The sequence below is a fragment of the Gossypium raimondii genome, chromosome 7 (genome assembly GCF_025698545.1).
Source record: "Gossypium raimondii isolate GPD5lz chromosome 7, ASM2569854v1, whole genome shotgun sequence".
Lineage (NCBI taxonomy): Eukaryota > Viridiplantae > Streptophyta > Magnoliopsida > Malvales > Malvaceae > Gossypium > Gossypium raimondii.
The window spans coordinates 38,369,975-38,391,117 of record NC_068571.1 but is presented as its reverse complement, the minus strand read 5'-3'; the positions used below and the strand labels follow the sequence as shown (position 1 = coordinate 38,391,117).

The 21,143-nt window shown below is 33.3% G+C and overlaps 1 protein-coding gene across 1 annotated transcript; it reads right to left on the bottom strand.

Annotated features, from left to right (window-relative positions):
• Window positions 1–7,425: 7,425 nt before the first annotated feature.
• On the bottom strand, window positions 7,426–8,818 carry LOC105792632 (CEN-like protein 2). Its single transcript, XM_012621297.2, has 4 exons — window positions 8,544–8,818; window positions 8,386–8,447; window positions 8,075–8,115; window positions 7,426–7,943 (listed from the first exon to the last, which is right to left on the bottom strand). The coding sequence occupies exons 1-4, from the start codon at window positions 8,742–8,744 to the stop codon at window positions 7,723–7,725; spliced, it is 525 nt and encodes a 174-aa protein (XP_012476751.1). The 5' UTR covers window positions 8,745–8,818; the 3' UTR covers window positions 7,426–7,722.
• Between the last annotated feature and the right edge of the window lie 12,325 nt (window positions 8,819–21,143).

Genomic DNA, 21,143 nt, shown 5'->3' with positions numbered 1-21,143 from the left:
TACTATTGGGACCTCTTCTTTTCAACTTTTATTTTTGAGTACTTTCTGCTTTTCAAGTCTTTATTGCCAAGTACAATTTTCAGCCTTCATTGCTAATTTTTTCACTAGGCTTTCATTGCCAATTTTTTTTTCTTTTAAACCTCTAACATGGATGAAACTAAAACATCAGAAATTAAATCCAATACCAAATCAGAAGAGACCTCAAATATTCCACACATAGGAGATTTGCAGAATATCCAGATAGCTTAAAGTCTCAATGGAAAAACTATTTAAAATGGTCACAATTTGTTCAAACATTTCTCAAAGGAAAGGGAAAAATTAATCACTTGCTAGGAACTAGACCGAAAAATGGTGATCCAAAATTCGCTGCTTTGGACAAAGAGGACTCTATGATCATGTCATGGTTGTGGAACTCCATGTTACCTGAAGTAAGTGATACTTGCATCTTCCTACCAACAGCTAAAGACATATGGACTACTATTCGACAAACCTATTCAAAAGCAGAAGATGTTGCCCTAATCTATGAGATCAAAACAAATATCTCAGCCACTAAACAAGGCAACCTTTCTGTTACTCAATATGCTAATCTTCTACAAAATCTATGGTAGGAAATGGATCAATATCAGTGTGTTCAGATGCTATGTAGTGAACATGCAACTACCTTGAAAAGCTTTATAAAAAAGGATAGACTTTATGACTTTCTTGTAGGTCTAAACGTGAAATTCAATCAAGTCAGAGTCCAGATATTGAGGAAAGAAATATTTCCATCTCTGAATGAGACAATATCCTTAATCCTAGTTGAAAAGAATAGACGAGAAGTCATGTTGAAGCCTAAAACATTAGAAGGGTCAACAATAATTTCTACAAAGTCATACAATAAGGAAGCAAGGTTAGGTAATGGGTGTATAAAGTCAAATAAAGATAGTTTGGTGTACGTACTGCAAAAAACCACGTCATACACGAGAGGATTGGTTCAAAATCTACGGGAAGGAACAAGCCCTTAGCCGTAAAAGAGGATTCAAAGGAGGAAAAACCTGCTTAGCTAATAGAGAAGACCCAACCCAAGAAAAATCCAACTAGGCTAGTATAGGAGAATTCAAGAAATAAGAAATTGAAAAGCTAAGAAACCTCCTAAATTCCCTTGAAAAGTCCTCTAGTACATATTCATTGGCTCAATCAAGTAAGTAATTTAACTCTTATGCTTTAAGTGCCTCAAGCATGTTTTCTCTAAGCTTTTGGGTCATCGACTTAAGAGCTACTGACCACATGACTCACAACCCAATCAAAGTTAGAACATACAACCCATGTCCTAGAACTAGAAAGATTACTGTTACGGATGGATCTCTTATAACTATTGCAGGCCAAGGAATAGTAAATTTATCAAATTTTTTATCCCTAAATAATATGTTGCATGTCCCCAAATTTTTTCCAATCTCATATTTATTCATCAAATTACCAAAGATCTAAACTGTAAAGTAACTTTCTATTCTACTCATTGTGTTTTTCAAGATTTGGTTACGGGGAAGACGAATGGACTTGCTAAGGTGAAAGATGGACTTTATTACCTTGAGGAAATGAGTGGCAACAAGAAGAACAATAGTCAGATATCCCTCATATGCTCCTCAAGTAACCTACCTCCTAATAAATCTGAAGTTTGGCTTCATAATTTCCATCTTGGCCATCCATATTTTATTCTTCTTAAAAGCATGTTTCCATCACTTTTTAAGAATGAAGATGTTAGTAGTTTTCATTGTAATACATGTGAAATTGCTAAACATCATAGACAATCGTTTTCATTGAGTAATACAAGATCTACTAGACCTTTCTCTTTGATACATACTGATATTTGGGGGCTTTGTAGAGTTTTTAGTATTTTTAGAGCAAAATGATTTGTCACATTCATTGATAATTATACTAGAACTATATGGTTATTTCTTATGAAAGAAAAATCAGAAGCAGTATTTTTCCAATGTTTCATAAAATGATTTATGCACAATTGGAAGTTTGATTAAAAAGATAAGATCTCACAATGCAAGAGACTATTTTAATCAAGTTCTCTTATCTTTCTTCTAAAAAGAGGTATAATACATGAGTCATCTTGTGTAGACACACCCCAACAAAATGGGATTGCTGAACAAAAAAATAAACATTTGCTAAATGTGACACGAGCAATTTTTTTCACCATAAAGTTTCAAAAACCTTTTGGAGGGAGGCTGCTTTAACTGCTACACATTTGATAAATAGAGTACCTTCCAAAGTGTTAAATATTAGAGTCCCATTATTGTTCTTTCTATTTTTTATCTTGATTTTAATGTCTCTTACGAGTTGTCACCAAAAGTATTTGGTTGTGTTGATTTTGTGCATGTTCATGCACACCAAAGATGAAAACTTGATCCAAGTGCTTTAAAATGTATTTTTGTAGGATACTCAAACACAAAGAAATGATACAAGTGTTATCATCCACCTTCAGAAAAACTTTTACCTCCATGGATATCATATTTGTTGAAAATGAGCCTTACTCTCAAAGTAACAATCCTCATCTCTAGGGAGAGAGTTCTTGGGAAGATAAGGAATTTTTTTAAGATTTTCAAAGTCCTAGACCCAACTTAAAGTCTTTCAAACCTGACCATGCACCTAACTCCAAAGGAGAACATACTAGCAGTGAACCTGAACCTGAACCTGAACCTGAACCTGAACTTGAAATTGAAAGTGAACATGCTAGTAAAGAAATTGAACCTGATCTTAGTACTGAGAGAAAAAAACTGGTTTAAATCTTACTACACCACTCAAGGTCTACTCAAGGAAGAAAGTTCATATTTCTAAATCTGTGCAAGTCCAAGAATTGACCACAATCAGGTACTAAAAATTCTGCACCTTTTTTTATTAAACCTGACTCTGTTTTTTTGTGAATTTAATGATTTTGACCTACCTATTGTTGTTCGAAAAGGAATACGAGAATGTACTAAGCATCTAATCTCAAATTTTGTGTCTTTCCATAGACTCTCTCCACAACATAGAACTTTTCTTACCACTATCAACTCTATTTCAACCCCACAAACACTACAAAAAGCACTTAGAAATAAGAATTGGTTACAAGCTAAGAAAGAGGAGATAAATGACCTAGAAAGAAATAAGACTTGGGAAATTGTAAACCTGCACAAAGGAAACGATGGGGTGTAAGTAGGTGTTTACTTTGAAATATAGAGCTGATGGTTCAATAGAAAGGCATAAAGCTTGGTTGGTCGCAAAAGGATATACACAAACATATGAGGGAGATTATCAAGAGACCTATGCACCTGTAGCAATAATTTGTCTTTAGCTGCTAACTTTGGTTGGTGTTTACAATAATTTGATGTTAAGAATACATTCTTACATGGGGACTTAGAAGAAGAGGTGTACATGGAACCTCCATTAAGTTTCAATGAAATGTTTTTTGAAAAGAAAGTGTGCAAGTTAAAGAAAGCTTTATATGGATTAAAGCAATCGCCAAGGGCTTGGTTCGAAAGATTTACTAAAGTGATGCTAGCAATGCAATGCAAACAAAGTCAATGAGATCATACCTTGTTCATAAAACATTCACGAAGAGGAGTTACAACCCTACTTGTATATGTAGATGACATCATCATCACCGAGATTGATCAAATTGAAAGAGAAACACTCAAAAAGTACTTAGCAAAAGAGTTTGAAATTAAAGAACTAGAGAAGCTAAAGTATTTTTTAGGAATTGGGGTGGAAGACTCAAGTATAAGCATCTCTATTTCCCAACAAAAGTATGTCTTATACTTGCTCAAAGAAACATGCAATCTTGGAAGCAAGGCAACAAGCACATCCATTGAGCCTAACTTGAGATTGAGTGAAGAAAAAGATGATGACACTGTAGATAAGAAAGGATATCAGCGGTTGGTTAGGAAACTGATATACTTGTCACATACAAGGCCAGATATAGCATTTTTCATAAGTGTAGTAAGTCAATTCATCCATGATCCAAGAGAGAAACACTTGTAGATTGTTAACAAAATTCTGTCATATCTCAAAAGAATATCGGGTAGAGGAATTTTGTTCAAGAAAAATAAAGGATTGCTCATAGAGGCATATGTCGATGTTGATTATGCAGGTTCTGTTGTAGATCATAGATCAACTTCAGGATATTGTACATTTCTTGGTGGGAACCTAGTAACATGGAGGAGTAAGAAGCAATCGGTTATTGCAATATCAAGTGCTGAAGCAGAGTTCAAAGTTATGGCTCATGGAGTTTGTGATTGTTATGGCTCAAAATAATACTTGATGACATTAAAACCAAGTGGGAAAGACCTATGAAACTCTATTGTGACAACAAGTCTACCATCAACATTGCACATAATCCAGTGCAACATGATTACACTAAGCATATCGAAGTAGATAGACACTTTATTAAAGAAAAGCTAGACATCACTTGATTTGCACTCCATATATAGCATTAAGTAATCAATTGGAAGATGTCTTAACTAAGGGAATGCCTACTTCTAACTTTGAAGACATTACATGCAATATGGGAATGGAAAATATCTATTCACCATCTTAAGGGGAAGTGTTGAAAAATCTAAAATGCTGAGAGCATCTACTCAAACACCTTGTGATTGTTGTTTTCTTGTGGTTTTTTCTGTTCTCTTGTTGTTTCTTGGTCTTTGAGTTGCTTCCACTTTGTTTCCGATGCATTAGAAAATTGATATTGCTATTATGACTTAGGCAAATCTGAACCCAAGAAGCCGCCTAAGGTTGCACTAATTGCAAGACTAAAGTTCTAGCCCCATGACATGCGTGTTGAAACCAAGGATTTTGAAAATAGATGTGTGTTTAAAAATAATATATAATAAATAATGGAACATATGATTTAAAACTCATTAATCATAATACCTCATGAAATACATACGATATTAAAAAATTAGATTAAATTGTAAGTAAAACGAAATTTAACTAGATAAATACATTAGATTAATAATACTAAATGCACTAAAATTGTTTATCATGGTTTTGTTACCAATTGTGAGTTAGTATCGAGTTGGCTTGTGAAACCAACTCAATTAACAACATTATTAATAAGATATAAAATTAGATTAAATTGTGAGTAAAACAAAATTTCAAAAATAAATACATCAAATAGATTAGATTAATTGTGCATATTAAAATAAAAATGTAAAAATATATCAAAATTAATTTTTCTTTGAGTGGTAAATTAAAGGTTTTGCTAGTCTATTTGGTGTAGGTTCAAATCCCACCATTTTCATATTTTTATTGGTTTTTTGAAATAAAAGATTAAAATACCGTAAAATAATATAACTTATTTTAATTATTGAATGATATTTTCGTAATTTTTAATCGAGTTGGTGTTCGGTTGACTCGTGATATCAAATTAATTAATAACTTAAATAATAACTTAAATAATAATATAGATGAAATCAAGGAAGATAAGTTTCCACCTGTTTTGTAATACTATAGAAAAATCCTTAGACTTATCATACAAACTTTTATTGGTTTATTAGGCTAAAATGATCCAATACCACATTTTATTTCCTTTTATTTTAAATATAGTATGATAGAATTGTTTCTTGATTGTTTGAATCAAACTATTTATACTAAAAATTAATTGAGGTATCGATCAAAAAAATCGATTAATTTAATAATTGATATAATCTAATTAATCTGTTTTTATTTTTATAATATTTTAAAATTTTATTTAATTAAACTTGTTAATTTAATTAGCTCGATTACTAATCTGATTCTAAAATTGTTGGTTAACAACCATAAACAAAGCACCCTTTCTAAAACAGTGTCATACTAGCTTCCTTAACTCAATCAAATCCTTCGTATAACTGTTCACAATTGGTTAGTCACATGTTCATAAATAAAATACCATCATAAACTCAACTAAGAAAAATGTCTAATCCCGACTCTTAATATGCATAATCTCGAAAAAGAAAATACAAAAATATAAGTGAAAATGGTCAGTGCAAAAGCTAATACCAGGGCCGTCGAATAACATGTTCCAACCCGGCTTATTCCAAAATAAAGGAAGCCCTGGTCACCGGAATTCTTGGACAATAGGGGCCTTAGCTATATGCATGGCATAGCTGCGCAATACAACCACTGCTTCTTTTTTCAATGAATTGTTTTAGTCACTTTACACACACTGATCCACATGGTTTTTGCTCTTCAGATAATGGATAAACAAGGTGGGTTTTTTAACTCAGAACTGTCCCAAGTGATATTTAAGATCTTTTCAACTGTTTCCTTCCCTTTTCTTCTTTATTATTATCATTTTCCTGAAGGACATGATACAAACAAATAGCCTACTTAACATCTCTTCGATTCTTGTAAAATTCGCAGGACTTGGCTTGTCCAACATGAAAAAGAAGAAATAAAGTCACACCCGCTATGCCAGAGCTTTGAAGTAAATAAAAATGGGAAAATGAGGGTTTCTCATATACTTGCTGTGAATCTTCTTTTTCTGCAGTTTCAGTCGGCTTCTTTGTTCTTCAGTCAATGTCCAAGTGGTTCCTCCAGTTTCACAACATAAACCAAGTGATAATATGAGAATTCAAATCATTATTCTGCAGTTGAACAGTAAGTACAGATTTAGCTTAAACCTGTTTTCTTAAAAAAAAAAAGTTAAGTTGAAGAGAAAATAATGGAAAAGTGAGGTTTGCTGATTTAGGCTTCCTTCTTCTTTTCGCCCTGAAGTTTCTTTCAACTGGGTTTTTGTTCTTCAGTCAAAGTCTATATAAAGTGGTTATTCCAGAATTCCCAATAAAGTCCAAGTGATAATATGAGAATTCATCAAATGATTAATAATTACTATATTTGAGGTAACAATTACAGGGTTGTCTTGTAAACATGATAAAACATGCCATACCCCGTCTCGGTATGGGGGGCATGAAAGAAAATAAAAATGGAAACATGACAGTTTCTCTTAGTAGATAAAGCTCTGACCTTCAATTATTGCTCTTGTGGTTTATTTCTAGTTCTTAATATGGAAAAAGAAAAAAGATATAATCTCCAAACTTCAGTCGCTTCTTGTTCTTCTTTTAATGCATAAAGAAAATTGGTTCTTCCTACTTTTGGAATAAATATATGTAATAGAACTCAAGTCAGATTCAAAGACAAATTATTATTTTGCAGGAAATTCCTTTTTTCTTCTTAAAGAACACAACAAAGTGACTAACAATAAATCTTACTAGAATTAAGTCAAATTTGTTGGGCTTGAAATCTAAGTGCCAGAGTCGGAGGAAAGTGGAATTGAAACTGGGGGTTATTTGAGGTATACAAAAATGGCAGGGCGTATTGACAATAGACTGTCAAGATATCAAATCAAAGCCTAAGGAAACATGAATTTAGCCCAAAATACAGATGGGTTTGATTGAAAATTAGCATAATTGTGAAAGAAAAACATACAACGGAAGACACCATTTCTTTTAAATATATTTCGAAACAGCTTAAGTTACAAAGTAGTTTAGCAGTCTAAACCTTGAAAGGATATATATAATATAATATACTACAACAGCGAGATACTGCTTTGGAGGTAAATATTCCCTAAGAAATGTCCCCCACCAAGAGCTTATTCTTGGCCACATTTGGCACAACTACTAGTATACTACTGCTATTACATGTATTTTACTGGAAGCACAATGGAACTTTGAACAGATCTAGGGCAAACATCATTGATCCATTGGTGAACCACTTTATGTTTTAGCGTCTTCTAGCAGCTGTTTCCCTTTGAGCATTGAAATAGACAGCTGCAACAGGAACCCCTAGTTCGTTTTCTTCTGCAAACTTCCTGGTATAGAAACGATCCCTTGATGACGGTATGCTTCTCACTGTTTGCCTGCCTTTCTGCTTGAAGAGGAGGAACACAAACCTGTGGATCCCTATGTTTGGCCTTGGCATTTCGTAGTTCACCATTTCCCTTCCTGTGTGTATATATATTTTATAATTATATTTTTAACGATCAAAGTTAGTCCCTTTTCTATCATATAATGCTCTCTCTCTCTCTCTCTCTCTCTCTCACTCTATCTCTATGAAGAATGAAGAGGATACTTACCAAATGTGGCATCTGTTGTGCCGGGGATATCTGTCACTATCCTGTGAGATTGTCAATTCAAGTACAAATATTCAGTAGATTGCTTAAATTTGTGCTCTTGTTTTGATGAAATCTTATTTCCTTTTTTTTTAGCTTTATCAAGCCAAGGAAATTATCAACCCTAACAGTCATTATATATATATATAGATAGATAGATAGATAGATAGATAGATAGATAGATCATTGTCAGCTTCCCTATGGAAGTTATATATTAGTATTAATGGTTAATATATTTTGTATTTTTATACATGTAGTTTGATTAAGAGAAGTACCAGTGTAAGTGCTCCCTCAGGTAAGGGTCACTAGGACCAGGAACATCTGGGTCTGTCATCACCTGCAATATAAAAATATGATTGCTGATAGACATTTTCTCTTGAAAAATCCAGAAAAAAAGAAAAGAAAAGAGAGTATTAGCGACATGTATAGTTACCAGGGTGAAAAAGGATCTCATATCACCTCCATGAACCTCAACCTTAGGCTTGTTAGTAACTGCAGATGGAAAAAATTCATGGCCATTATATACCTGCTTGTTGGTGTTGAAAGTGACTGACATTTTCACAGATGGGGAGAGGGCATCAATAACATCCCCAATCACTCTCCCCAACACAAGAGGATCTGACAGTTTTGCCATCCCACAAACTAATATAACACTGGATATGCTTATCTGCTGCTTTTCTTTTTCTGGCTTTTGGAAGGCTTCTTATTGGGCGATGAAGTAGAAACCCCCCATATTTATAGTGTTGAGAAATCACCACCCACAAGCTAACTTAATGAGATCCATTAGTTAGGTTGTGAGGTTAAGAAAATGGAACATAAAAAAACACTAAAAACTAAAGGTTTTATTGTTCTTTTCATATCTAGTAAGCTAGACACTCAACTCTATACCATTAAGATAGAACCTATACTAAATTGCTCAAAGGTGAGCCATTTGCAATATAATTTTGCTATAAAAACTTATTCTTAAATGCCATAACTCATTTTAAGCATATTCAATGCAAATAATATACGTTATATCTATATATTCTGACACTGATGTTAAAGTAGAAATGAAGCACCCGATCAAATAATTCTATAGAGATAAACCTTATTCCTTTTTCTAGTCACATTTTTCTAGTCACACCAAATTTTCTAATACTAAAGACTATATACCGATTTAATACAGGCACTGGTGGAAGTTATTAGAACACAAAAAACAGGTGGTTCTGTTAACAAAAACAAGAGAGTTTCTAAATCAGGTTTTTAAGTCCACTGATTTCAAACAATCACTTTCAAGATATGATATGCAAGTATAGAATTAAATTTGAACAATTGTAATTCATGTTTGGGAGATTCAGCAGGCCCCCTCCCCCCAAAAAAGGAAAACTAGTAATGGGAACTCGTTAGATATGCTTTTTGGGTCTCCCATACTATAGCATCAACTTAGGGACACGTTTAGTACATGAGACAAGGAAAAACTTTGAGTTTAAAAAGAATTGAGAAAAAAAAATGTTATTTAAAAATGGGTGAACTACACCCAAGGGCACCAAACAATTAGTAAGTTTACGTTTTGATCATTCAACTTCAAAAAGTTACAAAATGGTCACTGGACTATTTGAAAGTTTTATTTAAGTCACTAAACTATTTAAAATTTTTTATTCCGGTCACTAAACTATTGAGTGTTTCTTTTTAAGTTTGGACAGTGAGCTCCAAGCAACTATTTGACGATTGGTATGGTGGATCAATACACATTGAAAAGTAGAAGAACATACTTTAGATTCAAGTTATAATCAACGTCAACTATTGGAGAAGAAAATTGTTTAGATTTTGGTTCGTAAATTCATGACGTTCAAAGCTAATTCATGAAATAATTTAAATTGTAGAAGAGAATAAGGAAAGTTTTTAATCGGTGCACGTAATGTGAACAAAGAAGGTTAAACAACAATAATTTTAATAGTCCAATAAATTAAATGAAAACTTTCAAATAATTTGATAATCATTTTGTAACTTTTTAAAATTAAGCGACCAAAACGTGACAGTTGAGCAACAAAAAAAAGTGTCCGAATTACAACATAAAACAATAATGATGGACTGGATGAGAATAATAATGTCATTTTTCTAAATTAACTCTATTTTAATGTTGCCAAAATTTTTTACCCGTTTAACATTGGTAAGCAACCTTCTTCCTCAATAATAATAATAATAAATGTAAGCAATCCTTTTCAAAACAATCAAATAAATAAAGCATAAGTAAGCAACTTTTGACTTAAAAATTGTACCAACAACAATTCTAGAGGTACCTATACCGGATCTTTCCCTATCTATCTTATTAAATGGGCATAGGATAGGACATGAAGGAACTGGACCATGTTATTCCTTTTTTTTTACCTCTCTCCAATCTAAAGAAATGGCTAATCCTAGAGAGATTAAAAAGTAGATTGAAATCATAAACAATATTATGATTAATATTTAGTATATTTGCTGTGTATTTTTTTAAGTTTGAATTTTTACTTGTTTTTTTATATATATTTTTAAATATTTTATTATGAGTTATTATTTGATATATTAATAGTAGAGTTTTTTTTATTTTACAAGTGGACTTAAGAAACTGTTAAATATTCTTAATTGATATTTTTTAAAAACAAAATAAATAAGATACATGGTGATTTCTCATGCCATACCCTATAAGATATTTACCCAGGCTCAGCCTTAGGGGCAGTTTGGGAGTGCGGCCACCCAAGGTCCAAGGCTGGAAGGGACCCAAAAAAATATTTTTTTTCCTTTAACTTTTATGTGGGGAAAAAAAATCTTCAACCTTTTAATTCTTTTAATCGACACTTCATTGCAAGCTAGAAAAAAAAAAGAAAGGAAAATAAAATGGGCCTTCAATTCTTCGCCATAAACGCTTCACCTCCAACTCTTTGGCTTCTCCAAACCTCCTCTAGTTCCCAAATTCCAACTCCTACTATTAAAGTTAATGGAGATTTTCAATTTTCCCCCAAAAAAGCGCAATGGTTACTAGCATCCAACCTTCTCTATTTTCTCATAACCATGGCAATGGGAGAAATTTTCTAGGAGTTAAATAGGGCCAAATTTCATTTGAGCAATACATCATTCATTAGTCATCAGCATCAATCAATTGAAGTTATTAATTTTTACTTTATATTTGAGAGTTTGAGATTCTAAAATAATTTTTCAGATGATCAATGACGCCTTTGCCGTGGTAGTCCTTCTCTCTTAGTTTGTCAAATCTACAGATTGCTATCCGAATATTTCAATCGCTTATAGAATTATTTTTAACGGCCACTGTGGTTGTAGCATCAACTGAAAGAAGTTTTTTTAAAACTAAAGTTAATCAAAACCTACTTGAAATCGTCAATGTCACAAGAACGGTTGAATGGTCTGACAATTTTATCAATCGAGAAGGATTTTTTGGAAAACATTAATGTTAATATTATCATTAATGATTTTGCATCTCAGAATGCTCTTAGAACCCCTTTTTTTATGATTTTTTTTTTGTGTTTTTGTCGTTAATGACATAGGAGTAGATTGAATGAAAATATATATATATTTTACTTTTGTTAGAAAATATATTACTCGCTTAATGTAATAAGTTAAATTACTAGTATATGTTTTTATTTAATTATATTACATTTTATAGTTTTTTTAAAAGGGCCCCAATTAATGTTTCGCCTAGACTCCAAAAAGCTTAAAAACAACTTGTACTTACCATTATCCTAACATTACTTGTAAAGTTTAAAAACTTCTCGGACAATAAATCAAATATTTTCCCACACTACTAAATGATTTGATATGCATACTTTTATTTATTTTATACAAGATGAAGTTGAATTCGTGCCTGACAATTTTATTCAAATGCTTCCAAATGTTCGTTATGAACATCTATACCAAGAAGATGAATAGCATACATAAATATCCCCGAATGAGTATGTAGGCAACAAAAGGGTTGATTAATTTCTTCCAGGAAAGACAAACCAGTCAATGAAGTTTCTTATGGCTCAAAGAGAAATACATATATATATTAACTGTCAATTAGAATTTTTGTTGCTTGAAATGAAACAAACAGAAGCCATCGAAGCTTATTGACACCAACCAAAGAAAAAAATTCATAAGCAACCACAAAACCAGACACGCTACAAAGTCAAAAATAAAAATAAAAACCATATCAAAGCAAATTAAAATCAAGAATCACCTTTTTAATTAAAATTAAGTGTAATAATAAAATATATTATACCTTTAAAAGAAAATTCTCTAATCATATTGTTGGAAGAGAAAATCTCCTCCAACCTTAAAAAACTTAATTTTTATTAATCGGACACGCAGATTTGGCAGTGTGTTCAATTTACACTCGGGAAGCTAGAGGATTAAAGAGTCAATCAACACCAAGAATACTCCACAATCAATATGGCATATTCTCCTATTGGCGAAACCATGAGACAACATTGAAGGAGTCTATAGGTATGTAAAAGAGTTTAATAATTAAAAAATTTAATAGTAAAGTATATTTTAAAAGGATTCTTTAATTAAATTTAATCAATAATTTTGGAGTTGATACTTTCTTTCTATGTATAAGTTTGAGACCATCTTTAGAATAAATATTAATGCCAAAAGAAAGCACACTAATGTTGTTCTTTCCTGTCATATCGTACATTTAAGTCTGATTTTTTTATTATGATTATAATTTATATTCGACCATAGGGTTGCTAAGAGATAAGCAAAGTGCTTGGAAAAAATGATTAAGGGGGGAGATACTTTTTCAAGCATTGCAATATCAGAAAGAAAGGTGGGACACAAAAATTATTTATGCAGTTCGGTTTCTTTATATTTGTGAAATTTAACTCAGTGAGAAATATTTATTGTCTTCAATACTTATAACAAGTAAACTTAAATCTATATCAGACCATTTCTTCACTTTTGCACTTTGAAGACTGATAAAACATAACATAACATGTTTTACAATCACAATGGACTCATAAAATAAAGTTCCTCACTTGAACAAATTAAGTACTCTATATCTGTACAATAACCTATACAAGTATCTCGATTGTATAGAATATTTGAGATTTGCTAACATAAAAATATCTATCACAATCCCTATTAAACGACGATTAAATAAGCTAAATACAATATAATAATAACAATGTAAGTAAGAAATGCCAGTAGCTAAGTCTTCAACTATCCAATTCAATCCAACATCTTTGATTCAAGGGATTAAATAAGTATGATCCAATCCAATCCTCTATGTATGTTTCTTCAAGTGATATGATATTCATTAATGAATTAGATACATTATATAATATTAACACATCCCAAAAATTCGGTTCAATAAATTGTCAAAATCTCAAATATGAAAACAATTCAATCCATCGTAGTTAGTTAAAGAATGAACACTCCTTAAACACTTCTTCATTCTTACCATATTTTCAATAATTTACATTTTTTTATTTTAATAGTTTTATATCATGTTATAATTTAGTTATTTTTTCATCATGATTTCAAGAACTTGAAAAACATTTTCATTTGAACCAAAACCATTAAGAAATAGCCATTTAAATCCCATCATTTAGATTTATTCTAGAGTAAAATTGAGAAAAAGAATTTGTTCAAGAATTACTTTATTTGTTTAAATTTAAAGGCACATCTCAAATTTAAAAGGATTTGGATAGGAATGTTAGACTCAAAAATACGAATTTGCATAAGATCAATTGTGTCTGTTTGAAATTCGAGTTGAGCTTAAGCTTAATATTTAAAGCATGAGCTTGAGCTCAGCTTGGCTCAACTCGTTGCTAAGTTTATAACATATAATTTTTCTTTCTATATATATAATGGTCCAATTTTACCCGGGCACAGATTACAAAAAAAATAAAACAAAAAATTAAATAAAATAGTAATAAAAACAGTCCAGTTACAAAAATGTTAGGCCCAAATTTATAGGCTTAAATGGCCCAAAACAAACAAAACCCTAAAGCCCATGACCCAAATTTTTTTAGAAAATTAAGAAACCCTAATTCTTCTCTCGCGACACTCCTCGTGCTGCGTCAGTGTGCTCGCCACCCGAAGCCTACCACCCCTATTGCCGTTGCACCAAAATGGTAAAGGTGCACGTCCCATCGCCCTCTGTTGACCGCGCCGACACTTGTAAAAAGGATAAAAAAAGGATAGAAACAGTAGCAGTGCAAAAACAAAAAAGAAAAGAAAAGAAAAGAAAAATCTTGTAATTTAAAACTGCTATAAAGGCCGATTTCTTGTAAGATTCAAAGGGACTTCTTTTTAAAAAATAAAAAAATCAAATTCAAACACAAAAAAGGTAAATTACTTTATTTATTTTTTAATTCATAAAATAAGAAAATAATAATAAACTCCATCACCTGTCTACTCGTGTCGCGCCACCATCGGAGGTCCCCTTCAGTCACGAGAGTCGCCGAACCCATTAGGGTATCGTTTGGGCTTCGTAAAAAGGGGGATACGGGAGGGCAAATTGCCAGAAAAGGGCAGAGGCCGAATTTCATTTCGTTCTTTTTTCTATTTTTTAGGCATTTGCCTTTAGATCTAAAATCTAGGTTTAAAAATGGGCAAAAAGAGATTTTTTTTTTGAAATTCTAGCCATTGGGTGGTGAGATCATCGTCATCACGATCGGTGGCCCATGAGAATACAACTACCTATGGCTAAAGAGGGGAAGGGTTTCGAGAGAAAAAATAAGAGAAAGAAAAAAATTAAAATGGGGTTAGAAATGTTTTTTCGTTATATTTTTTATTTGTAAGGTCCTATACGACGTTGTTTTGGGCCGATTTTTAGACGTCCAAACGACATTGTTTTGACTTAAATCTGAGACTCGACCCAAAAGTGGGTAGGATCCACATGTTTTCGCGACAAATGGGTTACTTGCGGTCCCAACCCCTCCGCCTTTTATTTATTTTCAATCCAGTCCTGTCTATTTTTATATATTTAAAAATTTTACCATATAATTTCATTTTTGTTTTATTTTGGTCCTTCTGAGAAACGATGTGCATAAGGACAAGGGATATTTGCCTATTCAGTCCCTGTATTTTTAGCATGTTACACATTAATCCTTATTAGCCTTTTTTTATTATTTACAATTTAAGCCCCCTAATTTCATTTAGATTTCAATTAAACTCTCTGTTTATTTAATTTCAACTTCTTTACAAGCCTTATTTATTTATTCATTTATTTATTTATTTATTACTTTTTATTTACACTTAAAAACTAGATTGACTACTCTTTTATTTGTGCATTTTTATTATTGTCACTATTATTTTATTTTTATTTTTTTGTTCTTGCTATTTTATTATTTCTTTTATTATTTTGATATTTTCATGTTATGTTTATTTATCTTTTAATCACGTATTTTCCATTTTATTTTTACTTTAAGTTACCTTATTTATTTTATTATTATTATGATTCGATTATTAATATTATTATTACTATAATTACACTAGTATTATTATAACATTCCTTATTTATTATATATCATTCTAATATTCTACTCATATAGCCATTTTATATTATTTCATCGTCAATATATCATGCATTATGTTTAAATATAATTGGTCGTTTTTATATTATACCCCAAATAAGATAAATATACATTGTTTTAAATGTTACATTCGTTATTATTTAATGAAGGAAGTTTTAAAATTAAGGCAATGTCCCGTATTTGGAGATTCAAGAAGTCGTGCCCTAACTCATAGGGTTCAACTTTCTCCTTAAACCTAGATAACTGAATATCCCGTTTAAAATTAAAACACATAAGATTTAAATAGTAATTAAACAAAGAGCAAGCTTATTTTCGAGGATTCAAGATGGCGTGTCCTAACGTACGGGATATGGCCTTTTGTTACCTCCAAATAAGAGGGCCTTTTATACATGTTTTGATTTATTCAAGTGATTTTAATTAAAATAACGTTATTGCAAAGTGGGATCATGTTTTTAAATCCTCTTCAAATTTTTGATTCCCGACACTAAGACATCAAGTAATCAACTAGGTACTAATTTTAGGCATCACGAGGGTGCTAATCCTTCCTCGTGCGTAATCGACTGTCGAACCCATTTTTTGAATTTTGTAGACCAAAAATTACCGTTTTAGTAAATCTAACGTTTTATTAAAATGACCGATTTTTGAGGTGATCCAATCACACCTAAATAAAAAAGGATTGGTGGCGACTCCATTCTCGTTTTAAAATAAAACGTCGATATCAAAAATGGTTTCGACAGCTTGGTGACTCCGTTGGGGAAAAAATAAGAGAGTCAAGCTGCGAGTTGATTACTTTTGGTTTTTTTGTCGAAAATTGATAATTTGGTTTAAATTTACGACCCATTTATTGCATTTCATCTTTCATTTTTTTGGTCTTCATCATTTTGTTATATAATGATATGTTTGCTTTATTGGTTCGAGTCTCTTGGTATGTTTCCGCATATTACATTGCATAGTCGTTCGATTTTGCCCTTCTTAAGTGGGAGTGAGAAGCTATTCCTTCGTGAGGTCTTCACCTCCGTATAGGATAGTGGATTGCTTTCGGGATACATCCTTACTTATATCTTCATGAGATCTTCATCTCTGTATAACCAAAGGGCAATGTATTCCCCTAAACCAAACTCAGTTCGTATGAGCCTATAAGGGGTGAGGATCAAGGAATTTATTGGTTCAGGTACCTTTACTTTAGAACCGGACCGCATATAATGAGCCCTAAGAGCCTACCCTAGGTAGAACCATACCAAACTTCTAGTGGTTACCCGATTAGGCGTTCTATTATTTCTTGCTTTGAATTCTAGATTTGTATGAAATGTACTGACTTGTTTTGTTCTATTTTGGCTGTGATTGCGTTGCATTTTCATCATAGAAAATGGTGTTGATTAACACTCACTGCTAAATAGAGAGCTTGTCATGGAAAAGGGATTTCTTGATAAAGTGGAAGACAATGTGGCCATCCGAATATGGTCTGAGAAGACACAATAAGAGAAGGGTGATAGCCTGACGAAGGGATATATGTTAGAACTCTGAGATTTCACTCGCATCAGTGTGACTCGGAATAATCTCCAAGAGTTGAAAGAAATATGAGACCAATGGGATGACGAAACTAAGTAGTTATTCTACTGTAACTATGGTGATTTACCTTATCTACTTGATATCAAAGTGGATAAGCACTTATTTTGAGCTCTTTCCCAGTATTGGAATCTCGCCTATAGTTGTTTCACTTTTGGGAAGGTAGACTTGGTGCCCACCGTAGAAGAGTACACAACTCTGCTCCGTTGTCCTAGGATCCAAACCGACAAAGCTTATTTTAGAGCCGCCAACGTCCCGACTTTCTTAAAGAAAGTAATGAACATCACGGGGATGAGCGAGCAATGGGTCGCGGCCCAGATTAAATAAAAGGGAGATAGTAAATATATTCCTTAAAAAAGTTTGCGGGATATGATCTTGGCACATTCGGATACGAAGAAAAGGGCCGATGTCTTCACCTTGAGTATCAACGGGTTGGTTATTTTCCCAAAGCACTAGGACACATAGATAAGATAGTTTCAGATATATTTGATTGGCTTGACAAAAGGGTCACGCCCGATTTTGGCTGAAACTTTTAGATCTTTGAATGCATATCGAAGAGCGGGTGAAGGAATATTTATCGGGTGTGCACAGCTCTTGCTAGCCTGGTTTCACAACCATTTTTGGAAGGTAGAAAAGGTCTCTTATCGAGTATTCTCCACTGAAAGAATTTTTGGCTACCTCAAGGTGAGACGTCATTTCAGAGGAAAAATGGATGGCAATTCTCTAGAGTCTCCAAGACGAAGACATTGAATGGAGAGCCCCTTGGATGATCTCTGATGAGATTTTGTACCAATGTGGAGACTTCGACTAGGTCCCTCTACTCAGGATATGGGGAGCTATTGGATATGCCCCTCTACTTGTATTGAGACAGTATAGATCGAGGCAATTCATATCGGTAACACAATGGTTGGCTCAGTCCAAATTTGCGTGTAAAGGTGATAATTATAATAACAAGGTTCGTGAAACATCAAACGCTTAGAACCAAACTCACAGAATGAAAAGATTTTCCGCAAGTTCCATGACTACCCCCGAGTATGATTGGTGCTAAGGTAAAAGAGTCAATGACAATGTCCCTGTATCAAGTCAAAAAAACACTCGGCCAATAGAGGAGCACTTACAAGTGATCTCGCCGGAGTTGGAAATCATAAAGCAAGAATTTGAAAAGAGGAGTTTGGAGCTGGGGAAAAAGATAAAACAGTTGGAAGAAGAAAAGATATAGCTAGGATTATACGTCGACGTCTAGAAGGTAGAAGCCGAGAAAATGAAAAAAAGAAAAAAAAGGCCGAGGAAGACTTGGACGGTCTAAAAATAGATTATAAGAAGTTGTGCTTGTCAATAAGGACTGTCGGGTTGGGTAAAACATCAAAAAAATGGCGGCAAGAAATCAAAGAAGAAAAGATTAAAACTGATTAATGAGAAAAGAAATTCGAAGATGCTCGAGTTCGAGAATATACTTTAGAAAGAGATTTGTTAGAATACCGAAATGAAAAGGTTGGGTTGAGAGCTAGGGTAGTAGAATTAGAGAGGTTGCTGCGTCAATATCGTAGTCACAACTCCGCAATTGAGTTGAAAGCAAGCCTAAATAATATTGAAGAGTTAAATGGAAAGATAGAAAAGCTCAAGGCCACACTGCAAAATTGTGAACTTCAAGTTAAGCTTCTTGAAACGAACAATGAACACTGGAAAGAACAACTCCAATGCTCTCAATGTCAAATTAGGGATAGAAATCACATCTTGGGCAAAGCTATAACTCAAGTACAGGAAGTAGCCAATCATTTACAAATCGTACCAGTTCAGGCTGACATGTTAAGCTTGAGATATGAGTCAAAATCTGATCGGGGCCGAGAATTAGCTTGGCTTCTTAGAAAAGTCAAGGGTTTGAGTATTAGGGCAAGGTCATATATGTAAAATATTCGTTTTATGTAAAGAGATTTGTTTTCTAGTAAAGTTGTTTTAATATAATAGAATCAAAATTAGTGTCTCTTTTTGCATTAATTTCATTCGTTTGCATTACATTTCATCATATGCATTAATTTTCATAAACAGTTGCAAGCGCAGCTGTAGGAATAATTAGTTAAAGTATAGCAAGACATGAGGGATCAAATACAAGAATCCCAACGAAGTATGATAAGCCAGTTGACACAGTTACTGACTGGAGGGATCGAAAAAGGGAAAAGTACAGTGGTTAACTCGGGGATGATAATGAACACCCTACATGCTCCTTAGGTTTTACCTCGGTAAATTTCCAGACCCTACCAGATACATATCTACGAAGGGTACCCGTCACCATAAGACCTCAACCATTTCAAGTCAATACCTCAGCACCAGTTAATTATCCGACGGGTTCAGGTTCCACTCTTGGGAATAATTTGACTAATCTAGTTGTGCCCAATTTGGACAACATGGCTAAAATGGATAGAGCAAGATTTGAGTTGCTGAAACAGTTGGAAGATCGGTGCAAGTGGTTAGAGGAGAAATTCAAAGCTATAGAGAATGCTGACTATCTTTGAGGGGTTGATGCTAAGGATTTGAGCTTAGTCCCAGATCTAGTACTCCCACAAATATTCAAAACTCCAGAATTCAAAAATATAATAGGACTAGTTGTCTCGAAGCTCATATCATAATGTTCTACCGAAGAATGATGGGATACGCCAATAATAACCAATTATTAGTCCACTGCTTCCAGGATAGTCTGATCGGGTCAACTGTTAAGTAGTACAACCAGTTTAGTCACGCCAAAATTAAATATTGGAAAGACTTGGCATAGACTTTCATGAAACAATACAACCATGTGACCGGCATGAAACCCTATAAAATTATGCTGTAAAAAATAGAAAAGAAGCAAAGTGAAAGCTATAGGAAATATGCTCAGAGATAGAGAGAGGTGGCAACGCAAGTCCAACCACCTCTTTTGGAGAAAGAAATAACAATACTTTTCATAAATACCCTGAAAGCCCCATTCATTAACCATATGTTGGGAAGCGCTACCAAGAGCTTCTCAAATATTGTAATGTCTAGTGAGATGATTGAAAATGTAGTAATGAGTGGAAAATAGACGCATGAGAAAACGCCAAAAGATCAGCCCTGAGAAAGAAAAAAAATGAAGTGAATAACACAAGAGTGTATAATAAAGGTTATTCAAAACCGGTCATTGTAGGCCAATCAATGGCCACAACAACCAGCCATCAAGTCCCCTCAATGCAAGAATCTAACTCAAGACCAAACACAGAAAAACTCCAGTTTACACCCATTACAATGACATATAAGAAGTTATATCAGAATTTGTTCAATGCGTATATGGTATCCTCATTTTACTTGAAGCCCATGCAACCTCCGTTCCCAAAATGGTATGATGTGAAAGCTCAATGCAAGTACCATGCAAGAATAACGGGACACTCAATTGAGAACTGTAGTGCATTCAAAAAGCTAATTGAAAGGTTCATTAAGATGGGGATTGTAAGGTTTGATGATCCATCGGGACCTAATGTGGCAGGAAATCCGTTACCCAGACATTCAGATCAAGGGGTAAACGCGATAATTGAGAGTAGAAGAAAGAGGGCCAAAACTAATGCGGCAGAAGTAAAAACCCCAGTAAAATGGGTCTGGCAAAAAATGATAGACGGAGGATTAATCATGTAAGATTCAGAGGAGATACCTAATGAAGTGAGGAGCTACTGTGAGTTCCATGCTAAAGAAGGTCATAAGATCCAAGAATACGTGGAGCTCAGGGCCCTAGTTCAAAGTCTGATGGATAACAAAGAAATCAAATTTTTTGAAGATGTCAAGGGCTTGAAAAGAGATGTTTACGCTTCAGAGGAAGGATTGATGGAGAAGGTCAACAAGGTCAACCACCCAGTGGTGATTATTTTACGACCAAGAAGCAATGAAGTGGGAGCACAAGTTGCACCGAGGGTTATAATTCAGAAACCCGTGGCTTTTCCCTACAAGGATAACAAAAGGGTTCCATGGAA